The sequence below is a fragment of the Tasmannia lanceolata genome, unplaced genomic scaffold (assembly GCF_043159265.1).
Source record: "Tasmannia lanceolata isolate RefF3 unplaced genomic scaffold, GAP_Taslan_0.1 ptg000020l, whole genome shotgun sequence".
Taxonomy (NCBI): Eukaryota; Viridiplantae; Streptophyta; class Magnoliopsida; order Canellales; family Winteraceae; genus Tasmannia; species Tasmannia lanceolata.
Genome location: NW_027518697.1, coordinates 5869938 through 5897745, shown reverse-complemented (window position 1 = coordinate 5897745; position 27808 = coordinate 5869938). Strand labels below are relative to the sequence as shown.

At 36.3% G+C, this 27808-nt stretch overlaps 2 protein-coding genes across 4 annotated transcripts; one reads left to right on the top strand and one right to left on the bottom strand.

The window, feature by feature from the left end:
- Window positions 1–396: 396 nt before the first annotated feature.
- LOC143854817 (uncharacterized) lies at window positions 397–11337 on the top strand. Of its 2 annotated transcripts, none has more exons than XM_077364921.1 (7): window positions 397–565; window positions 4056–4207; window positions 4630–4712; window positions 9845–9931; window positions 10013–10158; window positions 10253–10384; window positions 10980–11337. In XM_077364921.1, the coding sequence occupies exons 2-7, from the start codon at window positions 4057–4059 to the stop codon at window positions 11167–11169; spliced, it is 789 nt and encodes a 262-aa protein (XP_077221036.1). In that variant the 5' UTR covers window positions 397–565; window position 4056; the 3' UTR covers window positions 11170–11337. The 2 variants fall into 2 exon arrangements, with proteins under 2 accessions (XP_077221036.1, XP_077221035.1); XM_077364920.1 differs by having other exon boundaries at window positions 403–565; window positions 10010–10158.
- Window positions 11338–13251: 1914 nt separating this feature from the next.
- LOC143854274 (uncharacterized) lies at window positions 13252–21421 on the bottom strand. Of its 2 annotated transcripts, XR_013237473.1 has the most exons (7): window positions 20940–21421; window positions 19139–19252; window positions 16757–16837; window positions 14575–14747; window positions 14318–14414; window positions 13454–13660; window positions 13252–13348 (listed from the first exon to the last, which is right to left on the bottom strand). XR_013237473.1 is itself a non-coding variant. In XM_077364149.1 (6 exons), the coding sequence occupies exons 1-6, from the start codon at window positions 21165–21167 to the stop codon at window positions 13550–13552; spliced, it is 804 nt and encodes a 267-aa protein (XP_077220264.1). In that variant the 5' UTR covers window positions 21168–21421; the 3' UTR covers window positions 13252–13549. The 2 variants fall into 2 exon arrangements, 1 of the variants encoding a protein (XP_077220264.1); XM_077364149.1 differs by having other exon boundaries at window positions 13252–13660.
- Window positions 21422–27808: the final 6387 nt, after the last annotated feature.

Genomic DNA, 27808 nt, shown 5'->3' with positions numbered 1-27808 from the left:
CAAAAACATACCGTGGGCCAGATTACTTTTGTGATCCAAACCGTTAATTTATTGGGCCCACATGTAGATAGGATGTGCCTAGAAAATCATTTACATAAGATGACCCTAACCTTGTGATTTGTCGAGGTTTTCATAATGTGCCTTCAATATTCAACCTCCGTTAGAATCATCCTACAAAGACGATTTCTCCCTAATATAAGCTATGGCTCAATGAATGAACGGTTTGGATCACCCAAACAATGTGGGCTCCACGTGCATCGTCCGTGTAATATCTACTTTTAGCAAGCAAAAGGCGTTCTCGTCTTTCTAATAATTGAAAGACGTCTCCGTTTGCCATGAAAAGCCATAAGCCACGACCTGATTTGCAAATTGATAAAACTAGAGGACTTTATTTGCAAAAACGCTAAAGTTGGAGACTCTTTTTGTAAAAACCCCAAAGACAAAAGATGCTCAACCCCTCAACCCTCCAACCCTCTTCCCTTCTCTTCTCTAGTTCTCCATTAAATTGATCCAGTCCTCCCATAACTCATCTCAACACAAGGGGGGCAGTGAATACAAGAATTAGGTAAGCGCTTGATCTAGGTTTATACCCTTCATAATCCTGTTCTTGATTATATTTTTTTACTCTGGTTTGGTTATGAACGTAGTACCTTTTTTCATGTCTTAAATTACATTTTTCTAATGATGGATTGTAGGCATTTTGATTTTGTGTCTTTAGATTGATTGGTGGTATGAATTTTTTCTCATAATGGTTTTGAGTGGGTCTGAATTTTTGTGTTCTTTCCCTTTTCTTTACTTCCCATCTCTGATCTGATCTTCCATTGATCGAGTCCCATCTCTGATCTCCCTCTACTAGACCCTTTACGAGTTCCCACAGCCATCTATTATTACCAAGGTTTTAAATTCCAGTTTCGGTATGAAATTTCGGCTGGTATCTTGTAAAATCATGAAAACATTTCGGTATGAAATTTCGGACGATATATTGTAAGATCAAAGAAACATTTCGGTACGAAATCACGGCGGAAATCTAAGTAAGATTGTTCACCACTGTGTTTTTTATTTTTATTTTTTAAAGGAATCTCGTTGTTCTTCTCTCTACTGCGAGTAGACTTGATTTTTGAATGGGTTTCTGTCGAATTTCAATAGAAACCTTTCTTCTTCATTTTTTTATCTGAAAAGTTGCATGCTTCACACATTTCAACCGAAATTACGAGAGGAACAAAATCTGGTATTTTTTTCATATCCAAGTGGATTTCGTTTTGGCTACAGCTGAAATAGAAATATTTCTTGTTTTGGCCGAAATTTAAAATCATAGTTATTGCTGCTTTAGCCGCTGGGCCACCGGAAAAAGAATCTGTTTCTTTTCTGCCGAAAATGTTGTTACGATGGTTGTATATCTTTATGTAGATTTGTTATTTTTTTTCTATTTTCTTAATTTTTTACACTATATATATATATATATATATATATATATATATATATATATATATATATATATATAGAGAGAGAGAGAGAGAGAGAGAGAGAGAGAGAGAGAGAGAGAGAGAGAGGATGTCTTTAAACCTTCACAAATTAGTCCATTTTTTGCCTCCACAGTTCGAATGGTTAGGATGATCCTATGGATCTGATTTTTTGTGGACACCCTATCTATGTGAGGGCCTTAAAAATGAATGGTTTGGATCACCCAAATAATGTGGCCCCCACTGTATTTTAAGCTAGTGTGTAGATAACTTATCTACACATATGTGTAGGAACCGTTTTCTCATATATATATATATATATATATAAAATATATTTGAATAATTTGAACTATCATTCTTTATGTTCCGAAATTTTGCTTCCGATTTTTCCGTGAAACCGAACTTCATAATAGAGAGAAAGCATTAAACCCCAAAAGCTTTCACAAAAAAAAATCCCGGTCTATATGTATTGCTAGGATCTCACCTATCAGTGAGATGTTTAGATGATGAGAAATCCATGTTGACCTATCTATTGCTATTATTTCAATTTTTGTCCTTTTTGTTATAATTATGTTAGTCTCTGGGTTCAGTGAGCTTTGGTATAGTTTTCTTTTAGTTTAGAATAACTAAATAGTTACATTTTGGTTTGGAAAAAGACTATCTTAGCTTTTGATTTAACAGTAGTTGGTGGTATAAATGGTACTAGCCAATGATGTCTTTTAGCTGTGGAAGCTTTGGATAATGCCGTCTACTAAGTAAAAAGCACGAAGTACAAAGCACAAAGAACAAAGGGGAACATCATGTAGGTTCAAAAGTCCTAATAAGGTGAATCATCATTGATAATAGTGGGGTAAGAGTGCTGAAGGTAGTTAAATGAGAAGGAAAACAAGGTGAATAGTGCAGTGGAATTTACTGTGAAATTAATCCCTTTGCTTCTAAGTAGGCTTTGAACCTTTTAATCATGCTACAATGTTTTAATTTAACTTTATAGTTCTTTTGAAAAATAGCATTCTTCTCACATCTTATTTCCACTAAATCTTGTCCTTTATTTTGTAAAGGACATCATGTTCTTCCTTGATGACCTAGTTATGGTCTCTAGAAGTTATTCATTTTTTTGAATGGTCATAACTTTCATTAAAAAAATGACAGAGTTAGTCAAATACAAAAAGAAAAAACAGAAAGAAATAGGGTTTTTTCAATGGCAAATGAAAATTCATTAAAAAGGAGAAAATAACAAGGGCAACATGAAGAAAAAAGACAAAAAACCAAAATCAAAGAGGGAGGAAATCAAATCGCTCGAAAGCCTCCATGCTCACCCCATCCCTAGCAAGTCTATCTGCCTCACCATTGGCATATTTTCTAAAGTAAATACCAGAATTGCCCACAATGTCTTTAATCTCATTAAGAAAGTTAGCGAATCTCCAAGGAGACATCTGAGAGCCGGATAACCAACGAATCACATTGAGGGAGTCTCCCTCAACCACTGCTCGATTTAAGTCTTCTCCCTTTAAAAGCTTTATTCCTTGGTGAAACTCCCGCAACTTCGCCTCACTGAATCGGCCCACACCAATAGGGCCCGCAAAGTCCCATCTCACCTCACCCCACCCCACCCCACCCCACCCCCTTCATCCCTTAGAACTCCTCCAATACCAGCCGGCCCTGGGTTTCCAAAGCTAGAGGCATCAAAGTTGAGCTTTAGGAATCTAGGATCAGGCGGCTCCCAAGGTCGAACTATTAAAGGCCTCATCTCCGAGCTAAGGCATACCTCCCTCCAACCATGTCGTAAGTCGAAAGCCGATACAAAATTGAAACTTGGAATGGACATAGCCCAAAAGATAGTTAGAGCCAATGTTTAGAAGTTCTTCATATGCCATTGCTTCTTTTAATATTCAGCACATTGGAAACAGCTATAAGAAAAAAGGTCCAATGATATACGTGATGCTTGTTGATCTTCTAAACTGATATGCACGCTGAGGTAAGAGACCACAAAACGAAGGATGATGATGAATTCTTTGATTTGATCAACCAAGGGCCCGTAATTCATGTTTACATGTTCCTAGTTCCTACAGTGAATCACTGTCATCAATGCTACAATGAAAGGTTTTGGATAATTTAGTGATCCTTATCCTGTGAGGCTGCTTGATCACGATGTTTTCCCACTTGAGTTGACTTATCGTGTGAAAGATTCTCATCAAGGGTGATTGCATCTTACTAAGTTGGCGTTCATTTTTTTTTACTCGTTTGCCTTAAATAGACTTTTCAATTTCTGTAATTGTTATTTTTCTTTTACGCGGTTGCACTGATGGACTTTGTTTTTTCTACTTTTTTTTTTCTTTTTGATTCTCTCCAACTACTTTGATGTTTTTTTTTCATTTTTTTTAACTGGTTAGTTTGATGTTTGTTTTAGTAATGCATCTTGATCCTAGTGTTTCTTTAATCTATATTTGTTGGTGGGTTAATTGAATTCTTTATACATTGGATCATCAGTGCATCAATGCCTGAAATACAGATGGTTAATTGGCTTCCATGATGTGACTACTATATTGGTGTTCGAGTAATCCTTTCATTCGTAAGTTAAATAATGTCAAATTGCAGGATGGAGCAATGGGCACATGAACTGGAGAAATGGGGCCGTCAATTGGAGCAATGGGTAGCTCAACTGCAGCAGTGGATCCGTCAACAGCCCGTAGAGCAACTCTATGTTGCTTTGGTCATTTTATTCCTCACATTTGTTTTTTTCTTATTGTGTAAGTTACCACTTCTCTTCATATCCATGTTATTTTTTTTAACTTACTAAGAATTATCTGTTTTATGATTAGATATTTAAAGTAGATGCGGCAAGAGTTAAGGCTTTCAAAAGACTTTAGAGGTTGTGGGTTGGGTGCTAGGGGGTTCTGTTTGTAAAGTTGTAGAAGAGTTTAAGAAGCAAATTAAGTATGGGGTAGGTGTAGGCAACAGGTTAGGATTTAGGAGGATATTTGGTGGGGGTGAACTCTTTTATTGTGCTACCTGATCCTCTATAGGACTGCTAGAAGTATCAAGAAGATTGTTCGGAACCTACCTTTTTGGAGAACCTAACGTTTCTAGGTTATTGTTTTAAGCACTTAAGAGATATGAAATATATTGTTGATTGATTATTAACATTTCATTTGCTGCTTTTCTATTGCAGTGCCTGTTTTCAAGCGCAAAAGGTCCAATACTATAGTGCTTGCTGGTTTAAGTGGCAGTGGAAAGACCATTCTTTTCTACCAGGTAGGCTTCTGCATTGATGATTTTGTTCTTTTAAAGTGCTCATGATCATGTCAATGTATATATGAGAGTTATTTACGGGGGTTTTCAAATCTTTCAAACTCTTGAGTTTTGACTAATGACTACAGTTTGTGAAACCTCACTACAACACTTATTTTGACCGATCAGATGGAACATATTTGAGCTTCCGAGAATTCATGAATTTGGGGTTCTAAGTATAATTTTCATGGGTTGAATATACCCAAAAATAGCGATATCAAAGACAACTGAGATTCCATTTTCATATAGTTCTAACCTTGATTGTACTTTTGGAGCCTTATTTATTAGATGATTTTTCAGCCATACATTTTCTTCAATTTCAGGCATATTAATTGTCATCGAACAATGACTTGCCCTTGCATTGCACATTTATAAATAAAAAAATAAGTTATCAAAATTAAATTTGCTTTTTTGAACTAGAAATGGTTCAGACCATGATCTTATGAATTCTTTTGCTTCTCTAATTGTACACTTATGTCACAAATGATCCCGAGACTCTAGAGCAGACATTAGAATACAGCTATCTGAAAGGGGCATATTGTCTTCCTAAAAAAGGAACAAATAGTAGAATTGCTGTTATGCAAAGAGGGCCAAGATAGGGAGTTTCTACTTAGTCTCTATTCTCAGCAATTTGTTTGTCAGGTTTTATTTACATATTTTTTTGAATGGCAATTGGCTTATATTAAAAAAGTGAGAAGGGGCAAAGCCCACCACCAAGATGGTCAATACATAAGATATGAGGATAAAAAAAAGAGAGGAGAGAACCGTGAGCTAAAGAAAGAACCATCACTTCTCACGAAGAGAGAATGCCAAATACTTCCAACCGGGGTCTACCAACTCTCACCCGAGCTAGCCTATCCGCTTCGCTATTAGCGAATCTTCTAGGGAATCTCCAACACGATCCTAAATCTCATCCACCAAGTGCGCAATCTCCAAGGGTGGGGATGGCTCTCAGGCATCCACCTAATGACATTGTGGGAGTCTGCCACTCTGCCTCCACCAACTATGGCAAAATGCTCTCATGAGTGAGTCTAAAACCCTAAAGGGCCTCCCTTTGCTCAGCTTCATTTGAATCAGTTATCCCAATAGGCCCAGAGAAAGCCTACTTGATGCCAACCCTCTCGTCCCTAAGAAGACCACCAACCCTTGCCAGGCCCGGGTTTCCAAGATATGAACCATCAAAGTTTAACTTATACAATCCGTCCAGGATCCTTTGGCTCTCCACTAAAACAAATCACTCTCCAACGACGCCATAAATCAGACAAGGAAATGAACTTGAAACAAGGGTGGCCATGGCCCAAAAATGGTAAGTGAAATAATTTTTGTGTATGCAAAGTGCGAAATTTTAACCGAGCTGCATAATACCTAGTTATTTGTTTCATTGCACATCACCCAAATGTTCTCAAGTAGAATTATTTCCAAAGAATTCTCTCTCTTCCTTCCAAGAAGCCAAGGATCATAATCCCAACAAGTTGGCCATATGAGATGGGAAAGCCCTTAAAATCCCTAATCTCCTAAGGATGCGGCCCCATGTCCAAGAGGGACTGGCAAGAGCAGATCGACAAAGCACTATGGGCATACCACACCTCATACCAGCGAACTTGATATGGATGAACATATGTTCCACCGATTCCCTAGCCTCTAAACAAAGAGAATAGTGATCAATAATCATCATTTGGTGGCTACTTAGATGGTCTACCGTAAGAATTTTATCCAAAAAGGAAGTCCACGCAAATGCACACACTCTAGGAGGGGCAGAAATGTTCTGCACTCTTTCCAAATGCGAGGCATAAGGGTCAAGTGCAATGTGGTCAAAGGAATACTTTACAGTGAAAACCCCAGAAGAACCCCATATCCAAACCCACTTATTCTTTCCATGCTTCTTTATGACTAATGTAACACGAACTCAGTGTATCCAAGCAACTCGGTTAACTTTTCGATAAAAAAAATTCTTCTAAACTCCACCTTCCTTGAAAGACAACCACCCTCCCACTGAAAATGATCTTTGACATGAGCATCCTTATTTTTAGCTACCACCGTGATATAATTGACTGAGAGGCACATCTCTACACCAATTATTATGCCAAAACTTAATCTTATCTCCTTTGTAGACCCATCTTATCACCTTCTAAAAACAATGACCATGTCTTAGAATACCCCTCCACTCTATCAAACCCCACTTCGCAAACCTATCATTGGAAATCCAATTGCCAGAAGTGGTTCCACATTTTGTTGTCGATAACCATAGTCCAGAGATGATTTCTGTACTCCCCATACCTCCAAATCCACTTGCCAATGAGGGCTTTGTTAACATTTATAAGCCTGTTGCAACCAATACCGCCCATCTTGATTGGCTTGCAAACCTCCTCCTAGTTAACAAAGTGAAACTTTCTCGTCATTAGACCCGCCCCAGCCCCAGGGAAAGATCATCTGGATTTTCTCTACCCGATTAACCACACTTGACGGGAATCCAAACACTGACAAGAAGTATATTGGAATGTTAGTCACCACTGCCTTTATAAGAGTAATCTTTCCCCATAAAGACCCCAAATTTCTCTTCCACGTTGCTAGCCTTCTCTCTATCCTCTCCACAATTGGGTCCCAAACCCTAAGCGGCAAGCAAAGGTAAGTCAACTGGAATCGGTTCACAAAGCAACCAAGAGTACGAGCCAACCTGTCATTAGAGTCATCAGTGATGTTAATCCCAAGCACTTTAGACTTCCTGAAATTTGATCTATGCCCTGTGACAAGTTCATAGCACCGGAGAACTGCCTTAAGCCTTAACACTTTCACTTCCTTAGCCACGCTGAAGACTAAGGTGTCATTTGCAAATTTAACATGCGACCCTTCTACCTCATTGGGACCAACTTTAAATACCTTCAAAATCCCACTTCATGCTTTATCAATCCTTCTATCCAAGGTTTTAGCAACTAGCAAACAAAGAAACGGGGAAAGTGGATCCCCTTGCCTTAGACCTCGAGAGGATTTAAAGAAGCCCTTTGGAGACCCTTTCACCAAAATGGAAAACCAGGCTGAAGATACACATCTCATAATCCAGGAACGTCATCTCTCTCCGAAGCGTGTTCTTCTCATGAGGCAATCCAGAACCCTCCAACCTACCTTGTCATAAGCCTTTTCCATATCTAAGTTGCACACCACTCCCTTACCGTTCTTAAAATAGTAGTCCACAATCTCATTGGCTATCAATGCACTGTCAGATTACCTTGTGAAGCACCGTTTTTTAATCGTTCTGCTAGAACCTTAGTGGGATCCTTTTAGAGGCACCTGACTAAATTGATTGGCCTAAAATCAGAAACATTTATCTCTCCATCAACTGTAGGGATTAAGGTGAGGAAAGTAGCACATTTACTTCTATTTAACACCATGCCTCCGTGAAACTCAGAGAAGAACCTTAGAATATCAATTTCCACTGCATCCAACAACACTGGAAGAATGCTAGATAGAATCCATCAGGCCCCGGGGCTCGATCCCTACTGAGGACAATAATCCGAACTCTGATCCCCTCCTCGGAGAAGTGTCTTTCCAGAAAAGCACAATCTACTTTGTCAATAGTCTAAATCAACACCATCATGGGTAGGCGGGGACCTTCTTCTGAAGCATAGAGAGATTTATAGAAATCCACAGTTTCTTTAATTATATCTTCCTTTTTTCACTAGATCTTCCATCTACCATAAACGCACTGATTCAATTACCTCTTCTTGCACTGGCAATTTCTATATTATAGTATGTATTAGACAATAAATGTGTTTATATTTATTTATTTATCTTTCGTGGTGGTTGCGGCATGTGTGTGTTTCCTGGCATGTAAATGATCCTATTCTAGTATTCTCAATTCTTGTCCACCCTGCTGAAAGGAATGGCAACGATCTTTCATTTTGTCAGATGATCTTGGTGTTTCATAATTTTTTTTTGAATGGCTACTGGTGCTTCATCTTTAGGTCTTAGTTATTGATTCCGTTTCATTCGTTGTTTCGTTTTGGCCAGTAGAACGGAAGTTTCGGAAAAGACGCTACTGCGACCAATGTTTTTAATAGTTAATTTTTTTTTTAAAATTCCCCAAAATTAGAAATTGCTAAAAATTGGAACAACATGGTCATCCTATGCAACTCAATCCATCATAACATCAAGGTTATCAAGATCCAACATTTACTTAAAGGAAAATCACTGTCACCTGATATGTTTGTGTTGACCGGTGCCTGACTAAATGTAAAAAATTTAGACACTAAATTATATGATTTTTTTTTCCGGACTTTTGGGATTTAAGAATGTTTGGACATGATAGAATTTACAAATTTTTAAAATTGGAAAAATGCCTCATCGTTTGGAAGTTAACCGTATATGGTACCTTAATGCTTCGTTACAGTGTTGGTTGAAAAAAAAAAGATAAGGCAACCATTTTTTCTAGTACATGGTTCAAATCATCATAGTGGTACGAGTCTTCAATATCAGATTTCTCAAGTAAAGGTATTAAAGCATGGGTGATTTATGTGTGGTAAAACATAAAGCAATGGAAGGGGCAACTTCATTGTGGAGATTGAGTGATGTGAATCAGTGAGGATCTATAAACATGACCTACCCGAAGGAAATAATCATTATTTCAAACCGTTAACGCTTCGGGCTACTAAAGGCGGTCTTTCCATCTTTAAAAGAAAGTTACAGGGTCGCTTAGCAAGGGACAAGAAGAAGAAGAAAAAGTTCGTCTCTGTGATCCAAAGGGGAATGGAAAAGAAAACCTTAATAAGCCAAATGACGTTTCCTCAGCAGGTGAAGGTAATGGAGAGGATCAAAAAGGCAAAAGGAAGGTAGTATGGGAAGATCCAGTAACACAATATTTCTCTGATTTTTGACAATAACACAAATATTCCATTTATTTGTTTAATAATAGTGACCCCAACCGTTCCAAAGGATTAGAACAACTCCGTATGTGCTATCTTTTCTGTTTGTATGCGTCAAAAGATATATGCATCTATGCACCATACAACAGTTATTTCATAGATCTGGATACATCAACATAACTTCTGAATATTTTCGATACCATTTTGTTCTCTAATGTGTTCTTTTTTCTCCTTTGCTAGCTTCGAGATGGCTCCTCCCATCAGGGTACTGTTACATCTATGGAACCAAATGAGGGCATTTTTGTACTGCATTCTGAATCTGAAAAGGTAAAACTTACAGATAAGTTGTGTCTTTGTCCTATTCTACATATGTGAACTATAAGAATAATATGTTTTAATACACAGAAGGGCAAAGCAAAGCCAATCCATCTGGTTGACGTTCCTGGGCACTCTCGGCTTCGGCCCAAGCTCGATGAGTTCTTGCCTCTAGCAGCTGGCCTTGTTTTTGTTGTGGATGCTGTAGACTTCTTACCAAATTGCCGAGCCACTGCCGAGTAACTCACAAACCTCAACTTGGTATTTTTCATTGAGATATAACAGCAACTAGTCTTAGTTTATGATGTTTTGTGATTTTTTTTAATGTGGAAGGTATCTGTATGATATTTTGACAAAGGCGACTGTCGTGAAGAGGAAGATCCCGGTACAGATATTATGCAACAAGACAGATAAAGTGACTGCTCACACCAAGGAGTTCATAAGGAAACAACTGGAGAAGGAAATGTAAGACCTATATTTTCGACCCATAAGCATGGATTGAACACTTGGGGCATGTTTGGCAACCATGACAAAAATATTTCATGGAATATTCATAGGCCTATATTTGAAAGAGGAGCTGAGGAGGATGGAGGAGAGACTTGAGAGGGCATTATAGTGGAGAGAGCATGAGAAATCCTTAAAATCATTGGAAAAAAAAATATCATACTTCAAATTGAGTAATTTTTTTGGTGTCTTTTCTTGCCCCCTCTCACTCACAACTGTTATCACTAATATTCCATTGAATATTTTTTCATGAATTGAAACATGTTTGACTGTGTTGTACTCGAGAGGGGCCTGAGGACTAAATACACTTTATTTTCTGTAGAAAAGTTTTTCTTGCTAACATCCGTCTCAATACACGTGTTTGTCTGATCATTGAAGAAAGATTTGTATGATCAATGGTGTTTAAAAAACCTAGTTGAATAGGTTTGCATGGGCAAAAAAAAAAAAAAACGCTAGATGAATATTTGTTATCATTTTGAAATTGGGTGCGTTTGATTTCTGAAATTTTATACGTCTCACTAATGTATCTTGATTTTTTTTCCTCTATTCATTACAGCGACAAGCTTCGAGCATCGAGAACTGCTGTTTCTACTGCTGATATCGCAAATGAATTTACACTTGGCATGGCTGGGGAGGCCTTTGCATTTTCACAGTGTCATAATGAGGTAATAATAGCCGAAGCTTCGGGATTGACGGGCGAGATATCTCAGGTCGAGGAATTCATTAGGGAGAGTGTAAGACCATAGCAAGTAAACATTTGACTTACTTTGTTTTTTTTTCTCTCTGATTTCTGTTGTAGAGTACAGTGTTTTTACTTATCCATTGATGAAAGAAGGTTTTCAGGACTGTGTTCTGGCTTCTTAAACACACTTATTTATGTCAAACACCTTGGGATTATTTATCTCTTTTTGTTATTGATTTGTGTTTGGCTTCCTTTAATTTGCTAATTTGGATCGTAGGTGATGTCTCAATGCTTCTTGTACAACCCCTTGATCAAAACCCATTTGCTATTTTCCTATTACAACACTGAAAATTGCAGGCTTGACTGTAAGACTTAATCTCAAATGTGGACAATTACCTTCTAATTCTTCATCTTTCAAAACAATAAAGTAGCGGAAGAAAAAAAAAAAAACTGAAATTACAGAAATTGGGGTTTTGTCTAGGATTTATCTGTGATTCTAGAAAGGGGAGTAAAAATTCTATATCTGCTTATTTGGAAATGAAGGCGGGAAAGATGAGTTGAAGATCACTCCTCTTGTGGTGAGGAAAACCAGAGATAACAAATTATCACGACCAATATTAGAGTGCAGACTTCAACCCATTAAATGTAGCATTACAATGTTACAAGCATTGCTACAATTCAAGGAAAAAAAATGTTACAAGCATTGCTTAGCTGTTAGTATTTTCATCAAAAAATTTCTCCATTGAAAATGAATTTTTCAGTTTTTGGTAAGCACATCTTCTATGGATTTGTTTTTTGAAAAATTGGAATGCTTCCCCATTTTCAAGGAAAACTGCGTATGTGCTACAACTAGGCATTTTTTCTTTGAAATATTATTTTTCATGCAAATTTTTGCATATTTTCCCTAGAGCCAAACACCCCTCAGGCCCTGTTTGGCAACCATGATTTTTTTTTTCATGAAATATTAGCTTACCAAGTGTTGAGAGAGGAGCAGGGAGAGTCGGAGAGGGAGAGAATTGAGAGGGCATGAGTAAGGTTATGGTGGGAAGTGGCTGAAAAATAAGGAAAAAAAAAACTATTTTTCATGCCCTCTCAATTCTCTCCCTCTCCCACCTTCCTTGCCCTTCTCTGACCACTTGATGAACTAATATTCCATGGAAAAAGCTTTCATGACTGCCAAAAATGGCCTTAGTCTGTGCCTATCGGGCCTACAGAATTTTCCAAGAAAAGGTTGCTATCAATCCTCTTAGGGCCTGTTTGGATACCTCATATTTTGTATTGGGATTCGGAATTGAGTTTTGAATACAAAATGAATAGATCCGCCAGCTCATGTTGAGGGAGACAGAGAGGGAAGGGTGTTCTTCCTAGTGGAGGGGAGAGGTTGAGGAGCAAAGAGGGTGAAGGAAACTGCCATATCTGTGGATTTCCAAACACTTATTTCCACAGCATATTTGGAAATCTGATTTTTTTCACTGTCAGTTGCTAATTGGAAATCCAAGAATTTGATCCGGAACCAAATTACAATGCAAAAAGGGCTGCAAATATAAGAAATCCAAATCAAAATCTTCTCGGCATCCAAACGGCCCTTAATTTTAGTTGACTAATGCTATGGAAACAGAGAGTGCGACTTAGAGGAGAACAGATCAAATACCAACTCACAACCTAGCATTTTAAAACTGAGTAACCAACAAAACACATAAATTTCTTGAGGGACTCACATTTGAGATTGTGTCCCCCTATTTTAGTAGCATCCACCCACTCTCCTTTAGACTCATCTATTGCATCCAAAAAGCACTCTAGGAATAGTAGTCTAAAACAAATATAAAAGGGTGAAAACAAAATCCAAGCAAAAGGATGTAGCTTTAAGGTCAGAGCTTCCAAACTACATAAAGAAAGAAACCAAAGCAAATAGGGTGAGAATTCACATTGGAAAGGATTTGCTAGGGAATTTTGTGCAGCTGAATTAAATGAATAAGACAAAATCTGCTAAAAGGTGAGCCTGTGTGCCTGTTCTCTCCTGCAAAAGTGAGCCACGAAATGACTTCACTTGAAATTGCCTAGCAAATCCCATTGGAAAATATCATTGCTTTTCATTAGTTCAGAATCCTCAGATTACAAAGATGAACTCATTCATGGAAGAGATGACTTCAAGAACTCCAGTAAACAATATATGAATGTATATGTAAATGTAAAATGAACATAATAGCATTCACACTATAAACAGATACAGAGACCCTTTATCCCTGTAAAACAACAATAGCAACACCAGTAAAACAACAAGAAGATCAGTCCCCATCTAATAAAAAAACCAAAGAAAATTGCTTAAAACAAAACTAAAGAGGCTTTACTAAAACAAAGCCATGATTTTTCCAACTCATTTGAGTTTGCTCCTCTCTTCTCGTCTCAGCTACACGATTTCTGTGCATGTAAAAAGGGTATCTGCTCTAGATGATATCAGTGTCATCTCCCATGATGGAGAGGGAAAATGGAGCAATAGCAACATTGAAAGTTGATGAGCCCACCTTGTCCACATGCTTCATCTCAAAATCACCTTCCTACATTGCCCAAAAAAAAAAAAAAATGATAAGAAGAACCCCTCTGAAAGAATTGTAATGTTTATACGTGACTCAAAATTACTAGACTTCCATTGATTGTAATCTAAATCTAGCCTTTCAAAAATTACTAACAAAAATTTCCTAAACTATTATAAAAAACTATAAAAATAAATATAATTTTCATCGCTGAAATTTAGGACAATTTTTTGAATCCCAAAATGGAAAAAATCTATGAAGGTAGGAATTTTTTTCCGAAAAGAGATGCCACGGCTTAAAATGAATAATGAAAAGTTATGCCTCCTGTGTCAGTTTAAAAGGATTTTTCTACACCAAAATGATAAGAGGGTGAGAGGCTCAATTTTATACGGCCAAGCTAAATCACGCTAAAAGGCCTCATACAAGTTGTTATAAGAAGATCTCCATTAATTTTTTTTAGAATGGTAACTAATATCATTATAAAAGACTGAGATGGTCAAAATACAAGGAGATCTTACAAGAAAGCATTAAATACAGAAAATCTTCATTAAATAGGGCTCATCATGATATTGAAATTACAATACTGTAGTATAAAAATAGGAGATCTTACTAGACCACTTGAGGCTGATTCTTTTTAGCTTTAGGAAATAATAATTAATTAATTAAAATTTCTCAACCTACCATCCTTCCATTAGGAGTGCACAAAGGGCATGCTGAAGAGTACTCAAAACCTGTCTTAGGAAGTATAACCGGTTGTTCTCCAATAACACCAATTCCCCTATGCAACAAAAAAAAGAAAAGTAAAAAGAAATGTAAGTTTAAATGAGAAACATTTGTAGCACAAAATTATGAATGATAAATAACATCATAACAGGAGTAAAACAAAAAAACGAAAATCTACACCAGCAATGTTGAATGGAAATGATAACAAAACCAACCAGATATTCTCAGTTTTCCCATTGGCATCAGTGATGATCCAATGCCTTCTTAGGAGTTGAACAGGGCGCTCTGAATTATTGGTAATTCTTATTCGATATGCAAAAAAGTACCGCTCTTTCGAAGGCTGGCTCCGGCCCTCAATGTATATGCTCCTGACTTGCACCCGGATCCCCTGTTTAAGATATATTAAAATAACTAACCTTTCTTCCATCAAAACTCCGGAGTGAAAATTGCAATCAAGAAAAAAAAAAGAAAAAAAGAAGAGCGTTAGAAGTTCAAGCTCTCGTGCATGTTCAACCGCAAAGATTTTCCTTGTGAATGGAAAATTTGGGTTTTACTCACATGAGAAAAACACTTATGAGATGGGTTGGAAATAATAAAAATGAAGGAACACACGTCATAATTCTGGTGACACTTAGAACTGATGCCCAAGATCAAGAAAAGAATGTTCTGATATATCAATGAATGGAAACCTTGATGGAACAATAAGGAATAGTCTGCATAAACACAACAAAGGTGCTCAAGGCACAAGCACAGGATGGTTTTAAGGAGGGCAAATTTAGGCTGCGATGCCATGTAAGATTGATAGCAGTAGGTTGAAATTGTGCTTACTTAACCAGAAAAGAGGGCTTTTTTTTCCAACATATACAATTGCAAAAGAATAAAACGAGAAAAATGACAAGATTGCATCTAAGAGTTTTCATACAAATGCCTTTGAGGCCATGAATTCCAATTTGAAGCTTCCATCCAGTGAATGATGTTAAGAAAGAAACAATCTTAAATAACTGGCAGTTTGCTCGAGATGACCTGAAGTTCTTTACTTCTTTCGGGATGGATGTGCCAATTTGGTAACTATGGTTCAAGGGTATTAATAAGATATGAAGTAAAATAATGTATAAAGCTCATTCATCTGCATATAGCCTATGGAAAGATCTGAATTTTCTTTGGGAGTTCTCTTATGGTTAGTGATACGGTAATACTGATTCCTCTCTATCAACAAGAACCGAAAGCAAAATGGGTCATGGTATCTCAACTCTGTTCCAACAAGCAAATTTGTTGAAGAAAATTCATTGCTAGTGCAATCTAATAATATTTTTTGGATTTCTAATGACCTATTTTTAATGGAAACAATATATCAGAATGCATACTTGCTGAACTGCCACAAATTTCACAATTTTGAGAGAAAATAATGTGCTTATGAAAAGAATTTTGGTTATAAAAAATATAGTAAATTTTATTTTTTCTTATGTCCTAAAAACTTGTGATAATTTGGAAAATCGATGTTCAGGGCTTCAGGCAATCATGGGAGCCAGAAAATTCTAGAGTTCCGATGATGTGATGAGTAACCCTAATTTGGTTTCACGCTAAGGCCCTAGTGCACGAGGCTCCCGCCATTGCAGGGTCTGGGAGGGCTAGATGTACGCAGCCTTGCCCCTGCTTTGCAGAGAGGCTGTTTCCGTGACTCGAACCCGTGACCACCAGGTCACAATGGAGCAACCTTACCATTACGCCAAGGCTCGGCCTCAATTTGGTTTCACTCTGAGTTTTAAATATTCCAGAAATTACAGTAAAGGGCATAGAGAAAAGTCATATGCCGAGAGTATGGAGGGATAATTTTGAAGTACGAAATATGACAGAGATATAGACAGAATGAATTAAATCTTGCCTAGTTTTACTATTATATAAGTGACGCTTGCATATCATTTATAGCATCCATTAAATCAATAAAAAAATTTACATTATTGGACCACTACAGAGAGTTTTCAAATGACCTAAGAGAGCTGAATATCAATCCAAGGTGAGAAGGTAGATGATGGAAATAAAAAAAATAGTAGCTACTTCTACCAATATCCAACGGAGAAGAAACTTGAGGTCATTTTGCTATCGTGGCACTAAAATGAGCCTTTAAGAAAGTAGAAAGTACTTCCAACTTGTTAGCATATTGGAAAGAATTTTAGACTCATGCCATGATGATCTAAGAAAAAAAATTCAATTCAAGGATATGTTCATCCCCAAGAAAACAAGGGGTGAAGTAAAGGGAAAAACTACAAAACAAATTGATAAGGTTAATTAACTAATGCACGTAAGCTAATTAACTAGATGAAAACACTAACGGCACCGCAATCACTAACCAATGAATTACTATGTGTGCAGATCAAACTGATTGTATATTTATCATACCAGGGTCGTTGCATCACTTGAACATTTAAGGAGTGAGTGTGGGGCCACAATCTGTAGTTCATCTCTGTATCTAGCTGCATCCTGCAAAAAATATTATAAACAAATCTAAGAATATAGGAGCAAATGGCAGACCTCATAATGGCCTCAAAGATAATCATCCACTGAAATTAAAGATTCCTACTGAAATTTCCATGCACAATCATATTCAAGCAGATGACAAAAAAAGCTTTATTTTTTAATATCAGCTGACAAAAAAAATCTATTTATCTGAGAGATGCAAAATTTGGAAAGACTATAAGATTCCTAAACCTATCAGAAGGAAAATATGACCTTAAAATTTGTTTGACTACAGCCATTCAAGAACTGTGATCAGAAATGTGCCAAGTTAGTGAATCTACAGTATTTCAAAGAGTTACTAATCCTTTGCTTGATGATGAAATCATGACAAGAACTGTTATAAACATAGGGCATTGCAATTTCAAATATTGTTCATTGTATGATAACAGCGAACCCATGACTAAAAGTCCACTGTGGACTGAACTTCAAAATTCATATATTTTCCTTTCCTATGATCATTTGGTAAGTCTTCATACAGTTCATAGTGAGTTCCACGCGAGATGAATAATAGTTTTAATCAGATATAGATTCCATCTAACAAACTATGTCAGAATCTATTCTTTCTGAAGGGGGATGCTTGCGGGTGTTAAATTTGGTTCTTTGTTTTTTTAATGAGAAAGCAGTCGTTCTAGGGAGCTTCCGAACAAGGGTTCTACTTCCGCAGAGAAGCTAAGAAAACCCAAGATGTTGACCAACTTATCTGTAGCAGGAGCAAACACACGAATAGGAAGAAAAGCAGCAGACAAGAACAGAGAAATTACTCTCTTGGCAGTTGTAGTTTCATAGTAGTTAGGAGTCTACAATTAGCCGATTGAACAAAATAATAGGACCATGATCCAAATCCAAACAGTTACATTAAATTATTGAACTCTGATATTGACCAGGCACTTCTTCTATGTGAGCTTCGGGGCAAGGATTCTATTTCGGTAGAGGAGCTAAGAGAACCCAAAATGTCAATCAACTTATTAGGAGGAGGAGCAAACACACGAATATGGAGAAAAGTAGAGCATATAAGAACAGAGAAACAATTATCTTGGCAATTGTAATTTCATAGTAGTGACGACTCCACAATTAGACAATTCAATATAGAAGAGGGAATTTGCTCTAGACAGTTAGATTATTGAACTCTGATATTGATTGGTCAAGATGTAAGAAATTTTATTTCATTGATATTGGAAACTTCTTTTGTGAGAAGGAGAATTTCCATTGAAGTCATGGAGTCAGTTATGAAAAGGAGAATGCACAAGGTTATAAATTTGTTGTCCATGCACTTTGATATGCACACGCAATAGAGAAATGAAATATTAGGTTCATTTACTATAACATAGAACACACAAGAGAAGAAACTAAAATAGTAGGTGCATATACTGTTTTTCTTCTCTTTTATACTAAAAACTGATTATTAGCCAAGCAAAATATTTCTTGAGACTTGATCCATGTTATTTCCCCAGGCATGTAGATAAATATAATATACACAAAATGATGAAGGATAAAGAAACAAGATAACTAGAGAGTTCCCAAAAGGAAAAAAGAAAAAAGAAAGAAAAACAATCAAGATGTCACGGAGAACTTCGCCACAACTGAGGTCTTCACCATTCATTTTCAATGAGGATTCCTCTATAGATGTATGGAAAATTAACCAAAATCTATTGTTACGAGTATCCCCCACAATAAACTAAGAAATGAAGTTTCCTATATTGTTTAATTGCATGAATAACAAGCATAAGACATTCAATATAAAAGGTTGTTGAGAAGAAGATTACAACAATTTGGCAGAATTTGCAAGTCTCTGAAAACAGTAAAGAACTTAGTGGTCTCAAAGAACTCCTCCAGATCCAATCATTAGTGAAATACCTTTTGCCACACCATCATCTATATTGATTCTAAACAAACTACCTTTGATTTTCTTTAATACATTTCAACGGTCCTTGGACCCTTGGGAAGAGAGATTATGTTGTAAAAGTAACAGGTAAAGGAGCAGATACTTTGGTTTAGAATTTAGAAGGCTGAAATGGGATTTAGGTTAACTGATATACAATTTGCTGTCATGTTTGTTTCAATTGGTAGCTACCAAATGCAAAAACATCTATGCTTACCCACATCCACTTTGATGTTATTTTTTTCAGTTCTACTGAATCCAATCAATCTCCATTTTTTATGATAATTGATATAGACAGCCTCCGATATGACAATCTTAACTTCCAAATTTCTCTTAAGAAAAGCAGAATGGGCTTCAGAGAAAAGGGAAAGGTCAACATTGGGTACCTCAAATCTCTCCTCATCCACTGCGGTCTTGATCAAACTCCGAAGACGCAACACTGGCTCCTCTTCCTCGAATGATCTAAGTGAGTCCCTGATTCTTGCAGCCTCTTTGTAATCCTACAAAAAAATAGTAATTTGAAGAAAGGGTAAAGGAAAAACAGATTGCAAAACACTCCTATACTTTTTCCAACATCTAAGATACTAAGATATAGAGAATGAAACAGAAAAGTTGTGAGTTAATGCATCCTAGTAAGATATATAAGAGACCTGAGTTTTGATATGAAATTAGGGGAAATGGAGAAATGCTAATCAGAATCCAACTTTTATAGCCCCAAGCCCAATACATGAAATGAATGCATTGACCAATAAAAGTAGTATGAAATCAATTCGTGACACATTTCATAACCCTTCAACTCCTTGAATTTCTCTTTTTTGTACTACTTGAATGTTAAATGAATCTCAAAATTGGAAAATAAGAGTGAAAATGAAAATGAATCCCAACATTGGAAAATAAGAGTGAAAATGAAAATGAAACAAAATTCTAGCAGAAAATCAATATGTGAAACTCTTTAATCTTATGGAAGCTTAAACCAACTTAAAAAAAGACTCAAATTCAAAGAGTAGGGATAAAATTAGAAGAAAATCAAACCAAATCAAATTCTAAAACAAACCTTGATCCGCAAATCAAATCCAAATTCCAAAGGAACCAAAATCCATCCAGTTTTTTAGCACCTCAAAGTAGAACTGGCCATTGTGAAAGAAGAAATAATAATAATAAAAAAATACCACAACCAGAGCTGATAACTTGAATCTAGAAAAGGCCATTATTCCAGGAAAAAAAAGTAACCAACCAAATCCTATATTTAAAGATGAAAATGACATATAAGAGCACCAATTGTTGGAAAAAAAATCACAATAAAAATAATGTCAGCAACCATACTCTAAGAAGAAAACATCAAATCCATAACCTCGAAGTTTTGTTTTCTGTTCCATTTTTTATTTTTTTTTTGAGAAAAGAAAGTTTTGAAGACAGGAAATTCCAAAAACAAAAACATGGAAAATCAATTCCCATGTGAAAGACAGACAACAAAAACCCAACATTTATGAAATTCTAGGAAGAAAAAATCAAAACCCAAATAAATAGAAAATAGAAGACATCAAACACAAATTCCAGCAAAACAAGAAATCATCAAAACCCAATACTAAACAAAGAAAACAAACAAAATGCACCCATCAAACCCCATAATTAAAATCATCTAAAAAACCCAAAATTAGAAACTTCCGACGGTTGAAAACAAAACCGACCTCAGAGCTAGCCAAAAAAAGCTAAAATTTTCAGATTCAAGCAGAAAAAGGTAACAATCAAAACCCACAATCAAAGAAAAAAAAATGCTTCAAAATATAAATTAATAAAAAAATCAGCAAACACGTTTGAAGAAGAGAAATTCAAAAAATAATGTCCTGTTTGGATTGCAAGAAAAACATTTCTGATCTAAAATTTTTCTTAGGATTTTTTTTTTCTTTCCACAATTCAGAGGGAAATGATATGATTATGGTTAATTTTGAGGGATACTATCATATATTGAAGCTATCTCTAACTCTTAAGTAAAAATTGAATATGGTTGGTTAAAGTCATATTCATATTTTATCATGTATTAAAAAGTAGGAAATTTTAGAACCCAACATTTTTCCTTTCCACACTATCCAACAAAAGACAAAACCCATAAAAAACCAAAATTCAAAAATCTAGAACCCATCAAACCCAAGAATTAAAAAAACCCAACAACCCAAATAAAAAACCTACCTCGGATTTGGCTGCAACCTCCATCTGTTGCTTCAACAAAGCATATGTTTGGCTACGAGAAAGAAAAGAACTTGTCGATTGATTCTCTCTTCCTTCTCCATTTTTGGCTGAAGAACAAGCAACAATTCTCAAGTTTCTCCCAACATTTTTGCATTTTCTTTGACACGACCAAGACCTTTGGATTATTGGGTTGAAATCCGTGAAGGTTTTCAAATTCAAAGATTGCATATTTTCTTTCTGGGTTCTTAAGAAATTCTATTTTTTTTCTTGTGTTGTTCCACGAAAATCTGTTCTGAGATTCTTGTCATGGAGAATCTATATTCGATTAGATCGATCTATTGCTGGATTTGGGCTATCTCGGAAAACAATGGAAATGCAAGGATATGAAACATCGTGAAATTGGAATCACTAAAATAACTCCGGATTTGCATATTATTACAGATGTGCCATATTCTTTTTTAGGAAAACAAAATTTGAGAAAAGCATTGGAGCTTATCTTCGCTTTAGTGGTTTATAAAGGATCATTGGTTAGTATAGCGGATCCCCCTTTTGAAAGCGTACAGCAGGTCCGCAAGAAAGGAACCAATGGGATGCTTTATAGACCACTAAAGTGCAGATAAGCTCCCTGTGCTGCAGCCCAGGAACACTTTTCTCAACAAAATTACTCGAGAAATGAAAATACGAAAGGCGCCCTTGCAAAAATCAACTTCAAGGTGTCACTTTCCACTTTTTTCGGCGCCACGCTTTGCAGAAATTAAAATTATAAAAGTGACAAGTGAAAACCGTGTTGACTCTGCAGAAATCAACTATAAGGGTGCCCAGGAACCTTGCACAAGGCATTTCATGGACAGGCAAGAGAATGCAGCCACCTCACATGAATTAAATGAATAAGACAAAATCTGTTGAACAGTGAGCGTTTTTGGCTTCTCTTTCCTGCAACAGACGGCCCATAAAATGTCTTATGTGATGGTACCTAGCAAATCCCTTTTTTGGCTACTGATATTGACACTACTAAGTTTTGATAATTGCACAAACTTATCCTGTCTTTTTTGTTTTAATTGACATCTAAGCATAGTTAGAAAAATGTCGTTTTAAATGGCATTTTTTTTAAAACCCATTTTTTGGTTTGCAATAATGCTTCGTTTAAAAACTTTTACACAAAAAAAAACCCTAATTTTGTTGGGGAAAATGTTTAAAATGTGTTTAAAACACGTTAACGTATTAAACACGTATTTGGGTCAACTTTCCAACTTTACCTTCAGTATATCTTGCAAATAACAAAATTTTAAATGTAATTTTTTATACGTTTTTTCGAACCAATACAGTAGTAAACTTGAATTTTTCCTGTCCCTTTTTTTTTTTTTGCCGAATCACATTTTGCTAACTATGCTTTTGTGAGCTTTTTGGGAACCATAATAGTCTTGAACACTTGTTTAAATAATAAAAGAGACAAGATAAGTCTGTGCAATTATCAAAACATGGTAATGCCAATATCAGTAGCCTATTCTTTTTCTTTTCTCGTTTTGTTTTAGTATAAAACAAGTATAGTTTATGTCGAAATAACTAAACAAGGAATTTAGAGCAAAAGAATGAGCTACATTTGCTTGTAGTTGCCTCCTTAGCCCATCTATTACCATAAAGCCCATCGACTGGGTTTGCAACTTAGATCATGCGGGGTCCAATTTTCCAGAACCCTATCTTACTTGAGAAACTATCTCAGGTCGGTTAGTGGGTCCAATTGTCTAGCTATAGGAGTATAGGGTGACTTTTGTTTCCATGGTGCACCCCCCCCCTAGATAAAGGGCTCAGATTGTCAAGTCATGTTAGTGGGCCCCAATCATTTGCATCTCCCTATATGGTGGTAATGTTTTATTTTTTTTGTGGGGATTTGCTAGCCAGTTTCGGCGAATCATTTTTGCAGTAGAGAACAGCCACCTCAGGTGAATTAAATCAATAAGACAAAATTTGCTAACAGGTGAAAGTGAGCTGCGAATGGCTTTAGGCGAAATTGCCTAGCAAATCCAATGTTTGTGTTGTTATTCAGAAAAATAAAATAAAAAAGGGTATCTTTGGTAATTTAAGAGGATGTTTTTGGACATATCGGTCTTGTGCTGTGAACCACGAGTCTTCGAATCATGATTTTTGCTGTATGTGGACAGAAATTGAAATACGTGTCGTCCGTTGGAGCCTTTATGGAATTTTTCCTTTTTATTAGAAAAATATGGAACTGATATTGGCACTTCTATGTTTTAGTAATTGCACAGAATTAGCTCGTCTTTTCTTTTTTAATTGGCCTCCGAGATCTTTTAATAACCTTTGACAGATGTTTAAATAATAACAGACAAGATGTGTTAGTGTGGTTATCAAAGAATGGTTGTGCCAAGCAGAAAAATATTCCCAATAAATTTCATGTCTAACAGGTTTAATAGGTTTGTAATTTCCAATAACACAGGGAATTTTCATTGTTATTTGTAAGCATGGTTTCAAATTTCTGTTTTGGAATTTCAGTCAAAATTTTGGGATAATATTAAATAATTAAAAAATTGAGATTTTCGGTTGAATTTTCTTAAATTTCGACATGTAGGCCGAAATCCTGTAATGTTTCGGGTATCCCAGTTTCGGGGTTGACCAAAATCCGAAATTCCAGTCTTTGGTCGAAATTTAAGACCATGATTGTAAGAACACAGGGCATGTTTGGATGCAGTCATTTTTCCTTTTTTTTAAACATTCACCAAAATAATAACTTTTCACGGTTTCATAATCTCATTTAATGCGGATTTTTTTGTTCTAAAAAAAACTTATATGGAAAGTATTTACCGGTAAAACTTTGCGAGCACGCATCCAATGATTTACTCTACCTTAGTTAACCAAAGATTATACGGTGGACAGCCGTGCATGCATGCGGAACTCAAAAATACACTGGGGCCCACATTGTTTAGGTGATCCAAATCATTCATTTGTCGGGCCCAAAGGTAGATAGGGTGTGCCTAGAAAATTTTCTCCATAGAATGATCCTAACCCTCTGATTGCGGAGGTTTCTATATTGTGCCGTCGATTTTAAACCTCCAAAAATCGGAGGGTTAGGATAATCCTATGGATATAATTTATGAGCAAACCCTATCTGCACCAGGGCCCTACAAATGAATGGTTTGGAATTTTGGATTGCCCGAACAATATGGGCCCCACTATAATTTTAGGCTACATGTGCATGCACGGTGGTCCAACATATAAATTCTCAATTAATCAAATGTTGAAATGATTATTAGAGAAAACGATGCTCTGACTTCCTCTAATTACATTGTTTCCTTACCATACATTAAAGTTATCACCAAGTTCTTATATGAATCCTGAAGTGAAGTAAGAAGTAAAAGGCCTTTTATCTTCATCCTTCAACTTTTCATCAATCTTGTGCACCTGATCCATAAGCCATTTGAACATAATAATGTATTCCATAAGATTCATGACTTCATGCATCTTCAGCTTGTACAAAAATTTGTTTGGGACTCACAATCAGTTCTCAAAATCTAAAACGAGCAGGGCATTTTTGGCGCATGACCCATCTATATTGGCCCCTAATAATTGATAATTAGCTAAAGGAAAACGATATATTCACCCCGCCCCCCACCCTTTTCTTCTCGGAGCACCCCTTAAAGTGTAAAAAGAGGAGTCATGAGTACACTAGTCAGGTGGCCCGGGGAAGAACAAGGGGAAAATGTTTCACTTCCATAGCTATGATCATAAAATTAGTGTGTTCCACTAGTCTTATTCCCTTGAATTTTTCCTTGTGTAAAGCAGGTTTTGGCACGTTTGTATGTACACCCAAATTTCAATCTAAATAAAATTGAGGTTATTATAGCTAGTTCAGAGCTTCAAGGGCATTGTGGTCAATTGGAGTAAGGGCGTTTTGGTAAAACTAATGCTATAATGAGATGGGTGAAGATTTTGTGTATGCCCACGTGTATGCACATGGTCACTGTAGGAAGTAGTAAAGAAGGGTGTTTAGAAGTGGTAAGAGAGTAGGTAGAGGAATGCTAGATTCACATGTGCCCTTGCAAAAGAAAAGGGCAAAGAGGGCCCCATTGGTCAAATTACATTTAAGATCAATTTGACCAATGGGAGCACCCTTCGCCCCAAATTTTTTTTTTTTCCAAAGGCACCTGTGAATCTAGCATTCCTCGAGCAGGCATTGGTTGAGTTACTGAAAATGCAAATGAAAGTGAGGGATTCTGACAAATTGAAAGAGAGGTTAAAAAAGAGCAGGAATAATAGGACAAGGTTGGTGTTGAGGTTGTGTGTGTATGCCTTGTGTTTTGGGGTTATGTTTGTGTGTGTATGGGGAGTGGAGAGGAAAAGGTCAAATTTGATTTAATTAAACCCACTGCATGCAGGAAAGACAAAAAGGGTTGGCTTATGACTCAAAGAAGCCTTTTGTTTCCTCCACCAAAGTCCCTTCTAGAAAGTTCCACTTCCCTCAAATATGGAAAATTAACTGCACCCTAACTTTCACACAAAACCCAAGAAGAGAGAGATGTGAACTCACTCCATTTCCTAGTTTAGGAACTGGCCAAGAAAGAAAGAGAGAGAGAGAGATGGGCACACCATTTGTAAGTATATATTAGAGTTGTAATTTTCTCTTATACAATCCAGAAAGAGAGACAGAGAGAATACACATAATATCTATAGAGAGAGAGGTGAATTCCCTACATTTCCTGAATTAGGCAAGCATTGTACAATATGAGAGAGAAGTTAGAGAATATCAGATTCATTAAGATGTGAGCCTTGATTATAAGGGTGGTAGATTAAGTAGTAAAGTTAGATTAGGTAACTTGGATTAGGATAATCATCCCCAAGCCATATCATTATCTCTTCTTATTTTTATCTCTAAGTGCTTTATATAAGCACCTATTACTATTACTATTAATAGAAATCAACCGAGATTAATCAAATCCCTAATTTCTACATGATATCAGAACCACTACCTCACGGCAAGTCTTGGGTTCAAAACCTAACAACTACTTGATATTAAAAATCCATGTCTACGTCCAACATAAAAGAGGTGCCACATGTGCCATATGTGTGGCCAACACAACTAAAAAAAGAGGGGTCACATATGGGGGGATGGGGGAGTATTGAAATATGAATGATTAAATAACACCAACTCTAACAGCTTAAGATTTTGAAGTAATTGAAACTGACCCATGATGACTTGTCCATTGAGACACTAGTACATAGTGACCTATTACCATGAGTATCGGTATCTTAAACCAAGCCAGGATGACTTTCCCATTGGGGCATTGGTTCACAGTGACTCATTTCTATGAAGATCGATCGGTATCTTAAACTGGTCCACGATGACCAACCCATCGAGGCTAGAGTCCCATCAAGCCTATTGAGGCTCTTCGCAGCTCATCTTCCAAGCAACATAGTCTTCATCAACAAGCAGTAACCATCATCTTCAGCAACATCAACAACATACACCAACCAAGATCTTCAGCAGACACAATGTGCATTATTGACTGATTTTTATTACTTTTTTAGGAATTCTATTGTAATCAAACGTATGTTCCAATCATCATACGATTTGATGGGGCATGTTAGAGAATATCAAATTCACAAAGATCTGACCCTTGATTGTAAGGGTGGTAGATTTGGTAGTTAGGTTAGAATTGGGGGTACGAATTTATCATCGCCCTTTTATTATCAAGAAGTGGTTGGGTTTGGAACCTCGGACCTCTGATACCATGTGAAAACAACCAATTAGTCCAAGAGCTTGAGATGATATTATTCAATCTTTCATACTTTAACAAGCTAATATTCCATGAAAAAGATTATTGCAAACATTACCTAAATATTTGGAGAGAGAGAGAGAGAGAGAGAGAGAGAGAGAGAGAGAGAGAGAGCATATACAAGAACATGTGCATGTGTACATAGAGACCACTGGGGAATTGCTAGGGACCATCGCAGAAAGGCAATTGCTAGGGACCACTAAATAAGATAGAATCTTGTTTTGCCATTTCAAAAAGAAAAAGAAAAAGATAGAATCTTGTTTTAATAAATGGACAACAACAACCAAAAAACTGCATTTAGTGTTGGGGAATGGACAAAAATAAAGAACGATCCAAGAAACTACAAAGAGAGAGAGAGATGTTCGCTTTGTTGATGGCACACTGGGCTTAAATACTGAGAAAACAACAGATGAAGCAAAGCAGAAAACTATTAGCAACAGTCCTTTCCCCATGAAAATCTGCCCTTCACCAACCTTAGCATCTGTTACAGTCTTAGTGTTTGAATATCTAAAGCTAGCTATACTCTCTGGTTTTATGAAATGAATCAAAATAACCAATGCCCTTTTCTCTTGCTCATTGAAAAGACCTGAACAACTCCACAAACACTTCTTTAATCATCTCAAACAAGAAATTCTATACAAAAACTAAACGGCAGTATAGTAATATATAAGTTAAAAAAAACAGGGATGTTTTGGTAATTTTCCTTGTACTTCAAACATTCTCAATATAAATTAGTTCCTCAGATATCAGCAATAGCATTCATCTTTTCCACCAAACAGAAAAACAGAAGAAATATACTTAGGCCTTGTTAATGTCTGCTCAACCCTATAAATCTCTCTTCCCACCATCATACATATCCAAAACCTTATTGGGTTATCTTTCAATTGAAGAAAATGTCTACATGGAACAACTTTATTGAACCCCAAGAGCAGCTTTGGTATGTTCAGTGCAGTTTATGAACAACCATTCTACTGGTAAATTTTTTGTCACTATCTCCTTCATCAATAAATCAAAACAGCTATTCAAGTTCTTGAATACATATTTCTTCACAAACTTTTTTTTGGGTATGAAATGCAGGTGAGT

Bases quoted from the DNA above. Each gene is read 5' to 3' on its own strand.
- LOC143854274 (XM_077364149.1), bottom strand. From the start codon at position 21,167: ATGCAATCTTTGAATTTGAAAACCTTCACGGATTTCAACCCAATAATC. The intron at 14,748-16,756 runs GTATGATAAATA...TATCTTAAACAG, and splicing joins CAAGTGATGCAACGACCCTG to GGGATCCGGGTGCAAGTCAG. The intron at 14,415-14,574 runs GTTGGTTTTGTT...TTTGTTGCATAG, and splicing joins GGGAAAACTGAGAATATCTG to GGGAATTGGTGTTATTGGAG.
- LOC143854817 (XM_077364920.1), top strand. From the start codon at position 4,057: ATGGAGCAATGGGCACATGAACTGGAGAAATGGGGCCGTCAATTGGAG. The intron at 4,208-4,629 runs GTAAGTTACCAC...TTTCTATTGCAG, and splicing joins ATTTGTTTTTTTCTTATTGT to TGCCTGTTTTCAAGCGCAAA. The intron at 10,159-10,252 runs GTAACTCACAAA...TTAATGTGGAAG, and splicing joins AATTGCCGAGCCACTGCCGA to GTATCTGTATGATATTTTGA.